The sequence below is a fragment of the Hemitrygon akajei genome, chromosome 5 (assembly GCF_048418815.1).
Source record: "Hemitrygon akajei chromosome 5, sHemAka1.3, whole genome shotgun sequence".
Classification (NCBI taxonomy): domain Eukaryota; kingdom Metazoa; phylum Chordata; class Chondrichthyes; order Myliobatiformes; family Dasyatidae; genus Hemitrygon; species Hemitrygon akajei.
In genome coordinates, this window is record NC_133128.1 from 98750450 (window position 1) to 98768427 (window position 17978).

The 17978-nt window shown below is 41.3% G+C and overlaps 1 protein-coding gene across 1 annotated transcript in view; it reads right to left on the reverse strand.

Annotated features, from left to right (window-relative positions):
• Nucleotides 1–17978, reverse strand: part of pdia5 (protein disulfide isomerase family A, member 5) — a 211341-nt gene that overhangs the window by 88279 nt on the left and 105084 nt on the right. Inside the window, exons 12-14 of the mRNA XM_073046123.1 lie at nt 4760–4830; nt 4366–4529; nt 1499–1629 (exon numbers count right to left, since the gene is read on the reverse strand). Of these exons, the coding sequence (XP_072902224.1) occupies nt 1499–1629; nt 4366–4529; nt 4760–4830 (366 nt within the window). The remainder of the gene's footprint in view (nt 1–1498; nt 1630–4365; nt 4530–4759; nt 4831–17978) is intronic.

The window sequence follows — 17978 nt, forward strand, 5'->3', positions numbered from 1 at the left end:
ACCATCCCTTCTCTATCACCTGCCTATCCTCCCTTTTGCACTGTCTCCAAGCTTTCTCTATTTGTGAGGCAACCTCCCTTTCCTCTGTCACTTCAGTTCGGTTCCCACCCCTTAGCAATTCCAGTTTAAACTCTCACCAATAGCCTTAGCAAACCTCCCTGCCAGGATATTGGTCCCCCTGGGATTCATGTGCAACCCTTCCTTTTTGTAAAGGTCACACATGCCCCGAAAGAGGTCCCAATGATCCAGAAATCTGAATTCCTGCCCCCTGCTCCAATCCCTCAGCCACACATTTATCCTCCACCTCACGCTATTCCTATACTCACTGTCATGTATATTGGCAAGCAGGAATGGTATCACTTGCAAGATCACCTCTAAGCCAGACACCACATGCTCCGACATGGCACTTACTAAGACTATCAGACATAGGAGATTCCTTATAGTTGTCATTGACAGGGGAATAAGCTCCCATTAGCTATTAAATGCTCCCAAAGGTGCGTCTCAAATAGACTCTGACGACCAAGTCCAGCACCTGGCCTTCACATGCAGTTTAGCTGCTCATAGTTCCACTAGTTTCTACTGACAAGAGAAGAGGCAAATGGAGGTTACAGGTGCCATAAAACTAGTCACTTTGGCAGATGGGGCTCATCAGCTGTGGTTAGCAGCTCACCAATGAGAAGGAGAAGTCTGATCTCAAATCTCCACTGACTTGTGGCTATACCTACTCATGGAGAAGGCTTCAGGAGTAAATCCTGAGGAAAAAATCTGGAGCCAGAGTTTTTAAGGTGAGTTCAGCATTGAACTCCTGTGTGGAGAGGGGAAGCCTATTGCATGGGCAACAGCTTGCTCTCCATATCATTCTGCTCTGGCAGCTAAGTTGCAATATCTGCATTTGATCCCATTCAATGGACGACCTCAGTAAGACATAGGAGTAGTACTAGGCTATTCAGCCCATCGAGTCTGCTCCACCATTCCATCATGGTTAATCACTCTCAACTCTATTCTCCAGCCCTTTTCCTGTAATCTTTGATGTCCTTACCAATCAAGGACCTATCGACTTCCACTTTAAGTATACCCAATGACTTGGCCTCCACAGCCATCTGTATTAATGCTGACCACAGATTCACCACCTGCTGACTAAAGAAATTCCTCTCCATCTCTGTTCAAAAGGGACATCATTGTATTCTGATGCTGTGCCCTCTGATCCTAGACTCTTCCACTGAAAGAAACATCCTTATTAGTATCATAACTTTGCTGTCAGTGGGTCTTAACCTTGAACTCTTTTACTCAACTACACTGTCACCAGAATGACTGCAAGGGTTCAGGAAAGTTGTTCACATTAAGGATGGATATACACTTCCATCTACAAATGAATAAGTAAAAGAACATATCAAATCTGTGCAACAGTTCACTCCTAGACTCTCTCTTCAGAATTCTAGTGGCAGGGAAAGTACCAGGTTCAAGAATTCACCTAAGGTTAGAAAAATGCAAAACTTACAGGGGGCATAGAACATGACCAGAGCTTGTTTCTTTTTCTTTAGAAACTCTTTAAAATCTTCAACACTGAGATGGGTGACACTGGTTTGCTGTTCATCCCATGACTGTTCGGGTGGTGGAGGAGCTTGTGGACTAGTAGGAAGGAAAAAGAAGAAAATGAAAAAGAACATTGCAGTAAATAATCTGTGCTGCAGCTTCTTATGTAAGTGATCTCTTTTGCTATCATCAGCGAGGAGGTACAGGATGGACTCTCGATGCTTGAGGGACAATTTTTTCCCTTCTATCATCAGATTTCTGAATCTACCAAACTATCAAAACACTACCAAACTTTTTGCACTTTTTGTTTATTTTTTAATATATTTCTTATTTTAACTTACAGTATTTTTATGTAATGCACTATACTGCTGCCACAAGACACATTTCATAACATAAGTCAGTAATAATAAACCTGATTTTCAGTTAGTTTAAAGATGAGACAATGAGAGCCAGAGAATTGGAAGCTGTTAAAATGGTTGTGAGCATGAGGTGTCCCAGATCTATGAAGGGACTGGATCTCCTCTAGGTATATATGTGTTCATTGGCCCTGTCCCGCAAGTAACTCCTCATCCCTTCAATAACCTCTGCCTTACAGTCTGGATGGCAGCTCTCGGACACTTTCTCATATCCATCTTGGAACCATAATTCCACCAAAAATCATCATATACTGTCACTTCAGCAGATCTCCCCTCCTAAATCTCAAACATGATAGTTTCTGAATCCCGTGATGACCATTTCCATTTCCTCCCGAGATTCACAATGAAGAATGCCATGGTAGGCCTATTGTTTCTGACTGCTTTTGCCCTACTGAACTTACAATCCATAGGCAAATCCAACTTATCCTCCTGTTTTGTCCCTTCCCACCTACAGAACACCTCATACCAAATCAGTTTCCAATTCACTGGCCTCCATCACCTTGTCATTAATTAGTGCAGATGAAGAGTCTCAACCTGAAACTTCCACTGTCTATTTCTCTCCACTGATACTGCCTAGCCTACCGAGTTCCTCTAAAATATATTTGATTTTCTTCATCCATCCTAAAAGATCCTAAAGAATTTGGTGTGATTTGATAATCAGTCCTATGCAGGCTACTGAACTTGCTTAATGACCACACAAAATGATGGAGGAACTCAGCAAGTCAGGCAGCATCTATGGAAGAGAATAAACGTTTCAGGCTGAAACCCTTCATCAGGACTGGAAAGGAAGCAGACAGAAACCAGAATAAAAAAAGTGTGTGTGTGTGTGTGGGGGGGGGGGGGGGGGAGAGAGGGGAGAGAGAGGGAGAGAGAGGGGAGAGAGGAGAGGGGAGAGGGGAGAGAGGAGAGGAGAGGGGGAGAGATAGACAGAGAGAGAGAGAGAGAGAGAGAAGGGGGAGGGAGGGAGGGAAGTACAAGGTAACAGGTGATAGCTGAGTGGGGAAGGGTGATGAAGTAAGAAGCTGGGAGAGGATAGATGGAAGAGTAAAAGAGGAGGAGGAGGAGAGGAACCAGAGAGAAGTGATGAGTAGGTGAGGGGAAGGAATCGGAAGGAATGAGAGAGTAACTCAGGTTGGAGGAGCAACACCTTATATTTGGCCGGGGTGACCTTCAACTTGATAGCATGAACATCGATTTCTCCAATTTCCAGTAATTTCTCCCATATCTCTCCCAAGGCAACAGTGACAAGAAGACATGCTATATTTCATTTGGAATTTGATGAGAATTGGTATGTTACCAAAGACACTTGCAAATTTCTACAGAAGTACTGTGGAGAGCGTTCTGACTGGCTGCATCACTGACTTGTATGGAGGGGCCACTGCACAGGATTGGAAAAAGCTACAAAAAGTTATAAACTCAGCCTAGTCCATCATGGGTGTTAGTCTCTACAGTAAAGGACATCTTCAAAAGGTGATGCCTCAAAAAGGTGGCATCCATCATTAAGGACCCGTCACTCAGGATATGCCCTCTTTATTTTACTTATTTATTGAGATACGGCGCAGAACAGGCCCTTCCAGCCACGCCACCCAGCAACCCTCAATTTAACCCAAGCTTAATCACGGGACAATTTACAATGACCAATTCACCTACTAACCAGTATGTTTTTGGCAGGAAAATGGAGGAAACCCACATGGCCACGGGGAGAATATACAAACTCCTGACAGACTGCGGCAGGAAATGAACCCAGGCACTGGTACTATAAACTGTGCCAACCACTACACTGCTGTGCTGCCTTCTCATTGCTATCATCAAGGAGGTGGTACAGAAGCCTGAAGGCACACACTCGATGTTTCAGGAACAGCTTCTTCCCCTCAGCCATCAGATTTCTGAATGGATAATGAATCCATGTACACGAATTCACTTTTATTATTTATTAGATCTCTTTTTGCTCTATATATTTATATTTTATATGCATTTCTAGTTGTAATTTATAGTTTTTAAAAACTACGTATTGTAAATTATGTACTGCTGCCACAAAACTACAAATTTCACAAAATATGCCAGTGATATTAAACTGATTCTGAGTTCCTCCAGCATTTTATTGTGTCTTACTCAAGACTTCCAATATCTGCAGAATCGTATGTTCATAAGCTTATTTTATTGCTTTAAAGGAATTCCATAAATATGATCCATTTTGGTGGCTAAATGCATTTTCTCTGTAGATCTAAAGTGAGAAGCAGGTGAGCTGCACCTCTCAGGAGTGCAAGTTATTAGTCAAATGCAAGTCTACTTTCTGAACCTCATCACTGCACCATCTTCCCAACGTCAAGCAATATACTTTATCTTGCACTCTGTGCAACCCTTGCAGGTTATTTGGAAGCACAGATTACTATGTTTAGTCAGCAACAGTACATACTTGTGCAGCCATTCGATGATTTTGTCCTTGGTTCGTAGATGCGGAAGTGTCCACTTCTCTTCTGTATTTTCAAAGTACTTGAGTGTTGGGAAGCCAGTAATCTGGTACTTTTCTCCCAAGTTCTTGTGGGTTGTCACATCCACTGCAGCCAACACACCTGGGCTCTAGGATGACAATGGAAAACAGTGACTGGAAGCAGGGGGAGAGGGCAAGGAGGGTGGGGACAGAAAGGGAAGAAAAAAAGGAGTGAAATTAAACAAGTACCTTGAATTTTGAAAGAGAGGAAGAAGCTATGGGATAAGAAAGTTCTCCTTTCTTGCATGTATCTATTCAATGACCACAAGTTTGGCTAAACAGAAACAAGTGTTGGGAAAGAACAGAAACATTTCCTTACATTATTGTTGTTATTCAGCAATTCAGCAGCTTCTTCGTAATCTGGCTTCATCTTTTTACAATGTCCACACCCTGAGTTGAAAAGAGAATGAAAATTAGATGCACTTTACTAGCTTTGGCCCTTCAGCTCCATACAATATTGTACATTCAAAAAAATTTTATAGGACAGGTGGAGGTCATTTTATACTTCACATTTATTATTTACATTTGCAAGAAAATGTTTGTGAACCCTTTGCAATTACCTGGTTTCTACTGCTATCTCAAGTGATCTAGCACAGTTCAAAGAAAACTGGATGGTATTAAATGGTTAATGCACGAAGTAAATGGTGAAAAACTACCAATATTGGAGGTTAAAGGAGGCAAAGAGGTCTGTGCCCATAAATCATCAAAATTCTATGGACAGGTAGAGAAAATTATTAAATAAAGCAATTGATGGTCAAAATTGCTTACATGTACATCAATAGGGAAATGTGTTGCTTGTGTCAAATCAAATTAGCGAGGATGTGCTGGGGCAGCTCGCAAGCGGAACACCCAGAGGAAACCCACGTGATCACAAGGACAACATGCTAACTCCTTACAGCCAACAGCAGGAATTGAACTCTGATTGGTATTAGTTGGCACTGTAAGAGCGTTATGCTAACCAATTTGCCACTGTTCCGCCCCTCCCCCAAACTGCTAAAGTACTTTGCAAAGAAAACTAATGGAATAGTTACTTTTACTGACACTGCAGACATTTTGTGCAAGGAATAACCTTGTCATTAGATGAAGGTAATCTGCAATCCAGGTGTTAATCGATAATTGAATATAAGGCAGGAGAGAGAACTCTCCTGATCATCAAATTTTCAAATTACATCACTCTTGTAAGCTTTCACCTATTAGTCAATATCCAGTGCCAGAAAGAATCAGAATCAGAATTTAATCGCCAAGTACCTATGCACATACAAGGAATTTACTTCCGGCAGATGTTGTCTCTCTGCTCATAACAATAATAATGATAAATATAAATGAAAATATAGATTATACATACAGGTAGTGCAATCCAAGTAATAGTTAGCCGACAGTTAACCGGCAGTTAACTGTTCAGCAAAGTGACCGCATTAGGGAAAAAACTTCTCCAGTGCCTATTAGTCTTAGTCTGGAGGGATCTGAAGCGCCTACCAGACGGAAGCAGATCAAACAGTCCATGCGCAGGATGGGAGGAGTCCTTTATGATGTTCCCCGCCCTCTTCTTCAACCTGGAAGAGTACAGGTCCACAATAGAGGGCAGGGAGGCTCCAATGATACGCTCGGACAAAATGGTTGGTAAGTTGTGAGCTAAAGAAGGTGGAAACTGAGAGACTGGATAAATGATGCACAACTTCAGGTCCGGTCTATCAATAAACTAAACAGAGACAAATGCTAAAATATTGCAACTCATAACTGACTCTCTGTAATTGATGGTATTGGTACTTGAATTGCTCAACTAAATGATGACTTAATTTGTGGCTTAATTACATCTGAGCAGTAAGTAGCACCAAACAAGACCAAACCACTCTGCCTGAGTGATAAGTAGACAGGACAAGACAGGGTTAGTCCTTAGTTATTATTTTCATGTTTAATAACTTCCTGACACTGTGACTATTACCAGCTGCTGTCTCAGCAATGAGTACAGCTTTACTCATGCACACCTGTCAACTGTTCAAAATCACCAGCTTTATTATCACCAGCATGTAAATTAGCAGCAGCAGTTCAATGCAATACATAATGTAGCAGAGAGGAAAAAAATAAATAAAAACATAATAACAATAAAAACAAGTAAATCAATTATGTATATTGAATAGTTTTTAAAAACATGCTAAAACAGAAATACTGTACATTTAAAAAAATGAGGTAGTGTCCAAAGCTTCAATGTTCACTTAGCAATCGGATGGCAGTGGGGAAGAAGCTGTTCCTGAATCGCTTCAGGCTTTTGTACCTCCTACCTGATGGTAACATTGAGAACAGGGCATGCCCTGGGTGCTGGAGGTCCTTAATATTGGACGCTGCCTTTCTCAGACACCGCTCCCTAAAGATGTCCTGGGTACTTTGTAGGCTAGTGCCATACAAACCCCATTTCCAGAAAAGTTGGGATATTTTCCAAAATGCAATATAAACAAAAATCTGTGAAATGTTAATTCACGTGAACCTTTATTTAACTGACAAAAGTACAAAGAAAAGATTTTCAATAGTTTTACTGACCAACTTAATTGTATTTTATAAATATACACAAATTTAGAATTTGATGGCTGCAACACACTCCCTTGCCAGGGTGGCGGGCTCCTCACAGAAGAACGGTTTAGCTAAAGGAGAGGCCACAAGTGAAAGGCCACGACGAGACTCCTGATGGATCGAAATCATAAAAGGAAAAGCCGGCAAGTTTTTCTCCAAATCTCTCTCTCTCTCCAACCATTGCAACCCAGCGGTCCCCAAAGGCTGCAGCCTGCATGAACTGAGTGAACTTTATATTTCCATCGGACAATACATTATCCCCTAGACAACGATAGAGCTTATTTCTTATTGATTATTATTATACCCGCACTTTTAGATTTAGTATTGACGATGTATATTATCTGTATATTTGCATTGATATTATTTTTGTGTATTTTTACTAATAAATACTGTTAAAAATAGTATCATCAGACTTCAACGGACGTCTCCATCTTTGCTGGTAAGTGACCCAGTTACGGGGTTCGTAACAACGTGGGGCCTCGTCTCGAGATTTGATACCAAATTGGAGGGCCAGTAAATCGGGCTTTTAAGTCCAAACTTGGATCTGGTTGCGCGGATAACCAGACGGGAAGCCAGCAAAGATGGACGTAGATGAATTTATAGAAAACCCGACTCTGGAGGCGCTAGAGGCAGCCACAAAGTCGGACTTGATAAATATTGCGAAAGGACTAAACCTCGCAGAGGTGAGGTTGTCAATGAAAAAGCAGGAGGTGCGGAGGGCCATAACTCAGTATTATATTGTGAAGAATGTGTTTTCGGCTGAGGTATTGGAAAATACCCCTGAAAAGGTACCAGCTAGTGGGACGAATCAGTTAGAGTTGGAGAAATTAAGGTTGGAACATGAAATTAAGTTAAAACAGCTGGAAGCAGCTGAAAAAGAGGAGGGAGCCGAAAAGGAGGGGGAGTATGAGGAGAAGGAGAAACAGAGGCAACATGAGTTGGACCTGGAGAAGTTAAGGAAAGAGCGAAGAGCTCAAGGGCCAGACCGAGAGGAGAGATTTAATGTTAGTAGGGAGTTTAGGTTAGTACCTCCGTTCGAGGAGACGGATGTTGATAGTTATTTCTTGCATTTTGAAAAGGTGGCAGTGAGTCAGAAGTGGTCCAGAGATCAGTGGGTGGCGTTGTTACAAAGTGTGTTAAAAGGGAAGGCATAACGGGCATATGCGGCGTTGTCCATGGAGGAGGAGGAGTCTAAGAATTATGAGAAAGTAAAGGAGGCCGTTCTTCGGACCTACGAATTGGTACCTGAGGCCTATAGACAAAAGTTCAGAAATTTAAAGAAAGGGTGGAATCAGACATATGCAGAGTTTGCCTATGAGAAGGGTGTGCTCTTGGATCGCTGGTGTGCAGCAGAAATGGTGGAAGAGGATTTTTGGCGTTTCAGGGAGTTAATTCTGGTTGAGGAATTTAAAGGTTCTGTTTCGGATGATATCCGGATGTATTTGAACGAGAAGCCGAATAAGTCCATATCCGAATTTGCTAGGTTCGCAGATGAATATGCCTTAACCCACAAGACAAAGTTTTCCTCGAATAAAAGTTACCAGAGAGACCGTGGGAATGGTACAGAAAGCCCGCCGGCTGAGGCAGAGATCCAGCCGGGAGTTAGTGGTAAAAATAAGGAGGAGGAAAGGCAAGACGACAGGAGAGATCCTGGCTTGACCTGTTTTAATTGTGGAAAGGTGGGTCATATTGCATCTAAGTGCCTTGCTCCGAGGAAGGAGATAGGAAAAGGGAAAGCAGCAGTCCCTACAGGATGTATTGTGGTGATCAGTAAATCGACGAGAAAGCCCCAGGTAGACAGAGTACGAGAGGGGCCTGAGAAATTTATTTCAGAAGAAACCGTGTCTGTGAAAGAGGGAGACACACCAGTGCCAGTGCCAGGGACATCTCCATCTTTGCTGGTAAGTAACCCAGTTACGGGGTTCGTAACAGTATTGAATCGAAGGAATCTAATTACTATTGAACATGGCTCATCTTCTCTGTCTCCAGTAGGCCGTGGGGTGAGCGTATGATGCACCCTCTCAATTTCAAGCTCTATAGTCGAAGGAATCTCTAGTGCATCCCACAGCAACTTTCGTACAAACTCCGTCATAGACAAACTCTCCGCTCCTTCAGGAACATCGCAAATCCTGATATTTTTCCATAGTGATCTTCCCTCCTGGTCAAGCAGTTTACTTTCTTGTTGATTTAATATTTTTATCATCTTACTTAGTTCCACGTTTTGCACGCGATCTTCCACCTTTTCAATTCGTGTCTCTGCTGCTATTTTTTGACTGCTGTTGGCAAACTCTGACTTGGTATCATTTAGTTGTTGTTTTATATCTTTTTGGAATCCCCGTATCTCTTCTAGAATTTTTATCATATTTGTTGCTTCGCCCGAACGAGGCCCATCATCAACCTCACTACCACGCGTTTGGGTAGGACATCCGCTCACTGCACCCCTCTTGTCCGCAGTGATGCTTTTTAAAATCTTTATTCTTTTTCCCCATTCTTGCCCCCCTGATCAATTCAGATATTTTTGAAAGATCTTGTATTTGATGGATTAACAGGGCAAAATATACGTTTTTCCAGAGGAGTTATTGATTTAAGCTGCCATTCTGGACAACGACATCACTGGAACCGATCCTCAGAGATCTTGACACCCAGGAACCTGAATTTGCTCATTCAGTCCACTTCTGATCCCTCTAATGGATTGGTATGTGTTTCTTCGTCTTACCCTTCCTGAAGGCCACAATCAGCTCTTTTGTCTTACTGACGTTGAGTGCCAGGCTGTTGCTGCGGCACCATTCCACTAGTTGGCATATCTCATTCCTGTACACTAGTGGTTGCCAACCAGTCGATCGCGGTCGATCTTTCAGACTTTCCCAGTAGCTCCCGAAAAAAAAGAAAAATAAATACACAAATACAGTTGTAATGTGAGCATTATAAAAATAAGTAATACTAATTAGGATAATGGAAATATAGTAATACTCCCACTATGGAAAGCTGTTTGTAAAGTAAGGTTGTTTCCGGGGTTGCGGAATTCCACTTCCGTTCGGGGTTGAAGGCCTAGCAATCGCTTTTCACAAAACATGCTGCTCAAAATAAGGCTGCTATTGAAGCATCATTTCGTGTAAGTCACCTTTTGGTTAAACACAAGAAGCCTTTTACAGATGGTGATTTATTCAAGGAAGCAAAGGCCATTCCGGCAGAGACTGTTTTTAATGACTTTAAAAACAAAAACGACATCAAAAACACAATACGTAATATACTGCTTGGCCCTGCAACAGTGACAAGGAGGGTAGAGTCACTGTCAGAGGACGTGGTTCGACAAGTGTTAAAGGACTTGTCACTGTAAATATTTTTCACTACAGGTTAATGAATCCCTGGATGTAACGCAAACAGCTCAGCTTGTTGTATTTGTCAGAATGACTTTCCAGGATTTTACAATAAAGCAGGACTTCCTCACTCTTTTGCACTTGAAGGAGAGAACGAGAGGTGAGGATACAATGAGTTTAAAAAATGTCTGTGAACATGACATCCCCATTTATAAACTGGTGGCAATGACACTTGTGGTCAAATTGATAAACTTGACTTGAGCAAAAGCACTTCAGCACCGCTTATTCAAGGCGTTATTGGATGAGCTAGATGCCGTTTATGGAGACATAATTCTTCATGCTGATGTTTGGTGGTTGAGTTGCGGCAAAGTGCTGCAACGATTTGTTGACTTGCTGCCTGAGATAAAAGACTTTTCTGTCGACAAGAAATGAGGAGCACGAGGAACTGTCAGATGATGCGTGGCTACTGAACTTAAGGGTTTCTGACAGACCTAACGGCTAAATTAAACACACTTAACAATGATCTCACAGGTAAAGATCGACACCTGCCCTACATGATAAGTGCAGTAAATGTGTTTAAGGCCAAGCTTGATGTTTGGATTTCAAATTTAAAGAACAGGAGGCTGACACACTTTCCCAACTTGGAGAAAATGTTACAGGCCATCAAGGGAAAAAATGCTTTTCGCCCTGAACAGTACTGTGCTTACCTAGACAAACTGGCAATAGAGTTCGATCGGTGTTTTGGGGAGTTAAACGTATGAAAGATATTGCTGTATTTATTTCAAACCCATTTCTGCTGATCGATATAGAACAGATAGCAGTCAAATTCCAGCAAGTATTTGGTGTGCCAAGTGATTATGAAATGGAAATAATTGATTTGCAAAATGATATCGAGCTTAAAACAAGATCAAGGGACAGTGACTTTTGGGGGCTTGTCAGCAGGGAGAAGTTTCCTTATTTCACTACATATGCACTAAAGGTCAGTGCCTACTTTGGGTCAAGTTATCTGTGTGAAATTGCATTTTCACAGATGAAAATTATTATATCTAAGTACAGGAGCTGCCTTACTGACAGACACCTCACAGACTGTCTCAGACTGGCTGTCTGTAGTTATGAGCCAAATTTCAGGGAACTAGCAGGAAGTATTCAGCTTCAGTCATCATACTGAATGCAACAGTCGATTTTTATTCATTTATTTTTCATGTTGAAATAAAATTAAATAATGAAACTTAGAATTAAAGGTATGAAGTATTGTAATATTCTTAAAGAAAGACAGCTATGGCCTGTTTGATATGCTAGTTACAGTGTTTTCTTGGTTGAATTAATTTGAAAGTTTGACAAAAGCATCTTATGTAATTCAAATACAATCAGCCCAAATAAAAGGCCTTAAGTTGGAAGTACAATCTGAGCTCTTTTTTCTCTAAACGATTTAGTCGGTCGATCTTACCTTTCACTAAGGCCGAGGTAGGGAATCTTGGGCTTAAAAAGGTTGGTGACCACTTCTGTACACCCTCTTGTCACCACCTGAGATTCTACCAACAATGGTTGTATCATCAGCAAATTTATAGATGGTATTTGAGCTATGCCTAGCCAGACAGTTATGGGTATACAGTATAGAGAGTAGAGCAGTGGGCTAAGCACACACCCCTGAGGTGTGCCAGAGTTGATCGTTAGCAATCCACACAGCCTGTGGTCTTCTGGATAGGAAGCTGAGGATCCAATTGCAGAGGGAGGTACAGAGACCCTGGTTCTACAACTTCTCAATCTGGATTGTGGGAATGATGGTATTAAATGCTGAGCCATAGTCGATGAACAGCATCCTGACTGTGTTACCCTTAAGGCATTTGTTTAGCTTTATTACATTTTTGTTTTAGTAATTCATTTGTAATTATTTTCTAGTTAAAGTTAAGGTTGATAACTACGTTGCAGTTGTTGAAGGTAAATTCATTATCTGTGATGTATTGCGGCATGTGATGACGTCACACCCGGTTTCGTCACGTCTTGTGGGTAAATACTGGTTTGGAGAAACGGGAAGGCGGGGGCTTGTGTGTGCAGGATCAGCATGAGAAAAGTTCCATTTCTACGCAATAAGAAACATCACAGCGGCAACGCCGTAAGTTCATATGACAGTCGATATGTTGAATTTAAAATGTTAACGCTGTTTCTGTTAAAAGAAATGATGGTTGATAAAGTTTACTTTCTTGTGCTATTGAAAGCGTTGCTGGATAGTTTGTGTTAAGTGTATTTAAAGCTGTTGATGGCATAGGTAGATTCTGACTGTATGTTGTACTTTAATAAGACTTTAATGTAATATAGTTTGTTGTAGTTTTACTTTTACAAGTATTTATGATGTAAATGTGATGCCAAGAAGGAAACAAATACTGTATACACTTTGTATTGTTTTATCAACAGTTTTCACCATACGTTAATGTGGAAGAGTGAACAGTAAATGGTTAATCTAACTGCGATCCTGTCTTCATTGACTTCGGTTTAACTTGGTGTTAGTTCAGAGTTTCTACACCCTGCACGAGAACACTACACTGACGTAGGTGTTTGTGTTGTCTAGGTGGTCTAAAGTCGTGTGGAGAGCCGTTGAGATTGCGTCTGCTGTTGACCTATTGTGGTGATAGGCAAATCGTAATGGGTCTAGGTCCTTGCTGAGGCAGGAGTTCAGTCTAGTCATAACCAACTTCTCAAAGCATTTCATCACTGTCGATGTGAGTCCTATCGGGCGATAGTTAAGAACCTGGATTTAAAACCTCTTTACAGAGGACAAGGTTTGAAGTATATTTATCTCATTTTAATAGATACCTCAGTAGTTATAAAATACATTCAGCCTATTAATTAGCAGATTAGAAGAAAATATATATCATTACAAGAGGTTATGTCTGGTTCTATGAAAGCTATCCATTTTGAACTTATTTCTCTCTATTTTCACACACTTTTCTCTGTTACGAATGTGCCACAACTCTAAGGGGCCGAAGGGTACAAAGTCACTCCCTCCTTTTTGAGAATCGCAAGATCGCTATTAATTCGGGTCTGGGACCCAGGAAATGAGAGAGAATCCTCAAGGTTTTGGAATGTGTCCTGGCCTCAGCAAGACAAAGCCACGGATAACGGCCATTGTCTCTTGGAGACAGAATTGTGTATTGAGTACTGTACTATTCATTGAAACCCTCAGGGGATGACCAGAGTGGGCTGGTTGAGGGATTGCATCATCCCAACCTGATTGACATCTGAGACCCCGTGAGTAAGGATAAAAGAGGGTCTGGGGAACAACCCCTTTAGACGCACCAGGAGAAACACTAGAAATCCCGTGACAGCGTTTAATAGTGACAGCCGGTGGGGGGCTCGCGTGCGTCCTTTTCCCTTGCCTGGGAATTGGCGGCCTTACCACGGAAGAACGGCTTTAGCTAAAGGAGAGGCCACAAGTGAACGGCCACCCCAACAGGACTCCCGAAGGATCGAAATCATAAAAAGGAAAAGCTGGCAAGTTTCTAAAAATCTCTCTCTTGACTCCAACCAAAGGCTGCAGCCTGAATGAACTGAGTGACTTTTATATTTCCATCGGACAATACATTATCCCCTAGACAACGATAGAGCTATTTCTTATTGATTATTATTATACCTGCACTTTTAGATTTAGTATTGACGACGTATATTATCTGTATGTTTGCACTGATATTATTTTTGTGTATTTTTACTAATAAATACTGTTAAAAATAGTACCATCAGGCTTCAACGGACCTCTCTATCTTTGCTGGTAAGTGACCCAGTTACGGGGTTCGTAACATCTCCAATAGAATCAGTATTGAATCTGCTTCAATTATGTCTTCACATTGTACAGGTCATAATTTGCTATGTGATCACATTTCACTTCAAACTTTCTTGTCAATTTTTCTTGGCTGTGTCCTTTTGTTACTGATCATTCCCTAACCCACATCATTGGGAGTTTCTTACTGTGTACGGTTACATAATACATATATTAAATAGAAGATGATTAGCTTTATTTGTCGTGCGCACATCAAAACATACAGTGCTTGCGTCAATGACTCTGAGAATGTGCTGGGGGCAGCCCACAAGTGTAACCATGTTTCCAGTGCTAACATAGCATGCCCACAACTTACCAACCCTAACCATATGTCTTTGGAGTCTGCGAGGAAACCTGAACACCCAGAGGAAATTACACAATCACGGGGAGAACGTATAAACTCATTACAGACAGTGGTAGAAATTGAATCCAGGTCGCTGCAATGCATTATGCTAACTGCTATGCTACTGAGCCCTGCCATCCAACAGAATAAACCTAGTTTCTTCAGACCCTCCAGAGAACATTTAATTCCTTTCTTCCTGACATAGTCCTTTTCTTTGGCATTATCTGTTAGCTTTTTATGGGGAGATTCAATATGCCTCTGCGTGGGCAAGTAAGTTACAGGTGATTGTCATTTCTCTGTTGATTATTTTGCTGTGGTCAGTAGTTTGATTTCCTCACTCAGAGAATGTACTTCTTTGCAGAATGCTGTTGACAATCACTGAGTGCATTCAAGACTGAAATCAAAAGATTTTTAGAGCAAGTGTAACAAAGTAATTGGGCAACAATTTAGTGAAAATTTGCTATTATATACAATCAGCCAGGGAAGACTGAAAATGATCACTAGGGCATAGCACCTAACTTCTTTGCATCTTCGTTGCCACATTTAGGATGGAAGAAACAGCTTTGTGTAATGTCTGCTTTCCCGAAAAGCCTCAAGAATTCATTTCACTTGGCAACCGCAATGCACAGAATGTGGAAATAATAGCTGGCGAGGACTAAACCTGTCAGATTTTATCAGCTTCTCGCTGAGGAAGAGGCTCGGTCTGATGTTACTTCTTGCTGAAATGTGATTAAGCCACAAACTGTGCTGCTGTTTAGCTCCCATTGTCCCTAATTCAAGTACCGCCAATAACGAGTGTTGTATTGATTAACTCACGATTTCAGTGCCTGACTTTGCTTAGCTTTCTGGCTCAGCTCCAAGACACTGTGGATTGCTGCCATCTAGTCTCTCTCATTGCTAAAATGACACCATGCAATCAAGACCCAGTAATATTTATTTTACTTATTTAGAGATACAGCATTGAACAGGCTGGCCCTACAAGCCTTGCCTCTCAGCAACCTACCAATTTAACCATAGTCTATTCACAGGACAATTTACAATGACCAATTAACCTACAAACAAGCAGGTACAGGGTTCTGAGGTGGATGATCAGCCATGATCATACTGAATGGCGGTGCAGGCTCGAAGGGCCAAATGACCTACTCCTGCACCTATTTTCTATGTTTCTAAACTGCCTTTGGATTGTGGGAGGAACTTGGAGAAAACCCATGTGCCCACATGAAGAAGACACAAATTTTCATACAGAGGACACTGGAATTTAACTCTGAACTCCAACGCCCCAAACTGTAATAGTGTCATGCTAACTGCTATGCTACTGATGCACCTGTATGTGGAAGCTGAGGTTACAACAGCATTAGTGGCAGCAGCCAGAGTTTGCAATCCTGCCTGATCATTTATAACTCTTTTTGAGAAGGGATAAGAGTACTAGAAAATGCAAAGCAGACATTCTGAGGGATCTTTTCCCTTCATTGGTCTGGGATTTGGTAGGAGGCTTAAGGTTCTGGGCAAAGGTCAACTGATCTCTCCAACCCGTTCATTCATAAAGAAAACAGATCACAGTACGATGAAAACCAGCTTTAAAAAATTTGATAGGTTTCAATGAGGTCAACCTCACTTTCAGAATTCCAGTGAGTACAGGCCCAGAGCCATCAAACACTTCTCAGACGATAAGCCTTTCAATCCTGGAATAATTTTTGCGAATCTCCTTGGAACCATCTCCAATGTCATCACATCCTTTCTTATATAAGGGGCCCAAAACTGCTCTCAATACTCCAAGTGAGGCCTCACTAGAGCTTTATAAAGCCTCAAATTACATACTTGCTTTTATATTCTAGTCTTCTCAAAATGAAAGCTAAATTCACATTTGCCTTCTATACCACTGAAACAACTCGCAAATTAATCTTTAGTGAACCTGTACAAGGACTCTCAAGTACCTTTGGCACTTCAGATCTTTGAATTGTTTCTCCATTTAGAAAACAGTCTACATTTTCATTTCTTCTACCAAAGTGAATGACCATATACGTTCCATCACTGTATTTCATTTGCCACTTCTTTGCCTTTTTTCCTGATCTGTCAAAGTTCTCTGTAGCCCCTCTACTTCCTCAAAACTACATGCCCCTCCACCTATTTTCACGTCATCTGCAAACTTCCCCTTGAAGTCATCACTTCCATCATCCAAATCATTGATATATAATGTAAAAAGCTGTCCCAACACAGGCCCCTGAGGAACACCACTAATCACTGGCAGCTAACCAGAAAAAAACTCACTTTGTTTCCACTCATTGTCTCCTGCCAGTCAGACAATGCTCCATCCATGCTAGTACTTTTCTTTCAATATAATGGGCTCTTAACTTTTTAAGAAGCCTCATGTGTGGCACCTTGTCAAAGGCCTTCTGAAACTACAAGTTCACAAATCCACCGATTCTCCTTTGTCTATTCAGCTTGTTATTTCTTCAAAGAATTCCAACAGATTTGTCAGACAATATTTTTCCTTAAAGAAGCCATGCTGTCTATAGCTTATTTTATCATGTGCTCCCAAGTACCTCAAAACCATATCATTCCAACATCTTCCCAATGACTGAGGTCAGACACACTGGCCTATAGTTTCCTTTCTTCAGCCTCTCTCCCTTCTTGAAGAGTGGAGTGACATTTGCAACTTTCCAGTACTCCAGAACCATGCCAGAATCAACCGATTCCTGAAAGATCATTATTAATGCCTCCATAATCTCTTTGGCCACCTCTTTCAGAACGCTGGAGTGTAGGCATCTGGTCCAGGTGACTTATCTACCTTCAGACCTTTCAGTTTCTGAAGAACCTTCTCCCTAGTAATGGCAACTTCACATACTCTCTGCCGCCTGACATTCTTAAACTTCTGGCTACTGCTAGGGTCTTTCACAGTGAACTTATTCTATTCATCTGCCATTTCCTTTTCTCCCCAGCACAATTACTACCTCTCCAGCAGTCCAATATCTACTCTTGCCTCTCTGAAGAAACTTTTTGTATCCTTTTTAATACTACTGTCTAGCTTACCTTCATATTGCATCCTTTCCTTCTTTATGACTTTAATTGCCTTCAGTTGTTTTTCTAAAACTTCCCATTCTAACTTCCCACTAATCTTTGCTCTATTGTACTCTCTTTGGCTTTTATGTCTGCTTTGACTTCTCTTGTTAGCTATGGTTCCTTTATAATACATTCTTCCTCTTTGGGATGCATATATCTTGTGTCTTCCAAACTGCTTCCAAAAATTTTAGCCATTGCTGCTCTGCCATCATGGCTGCCAGTATTCTTTTGCAATCAATTCTGGGCAACGCCTCTTTCATGCCTCTGTAATTCTGATACATCTGACTTTAGCTTCTCCTTCTCAAATTGCAGAGTGCATGTTGTCATATTATGAGCACTAGCCCCTAAGGGTTCCTTTATCTTAAGCTCTCAAATCAATTCAAGTTCATTTCACAATACCCAATCCAGGATATCCAATCTCCTAGTGGGCTCAACCAAAAGC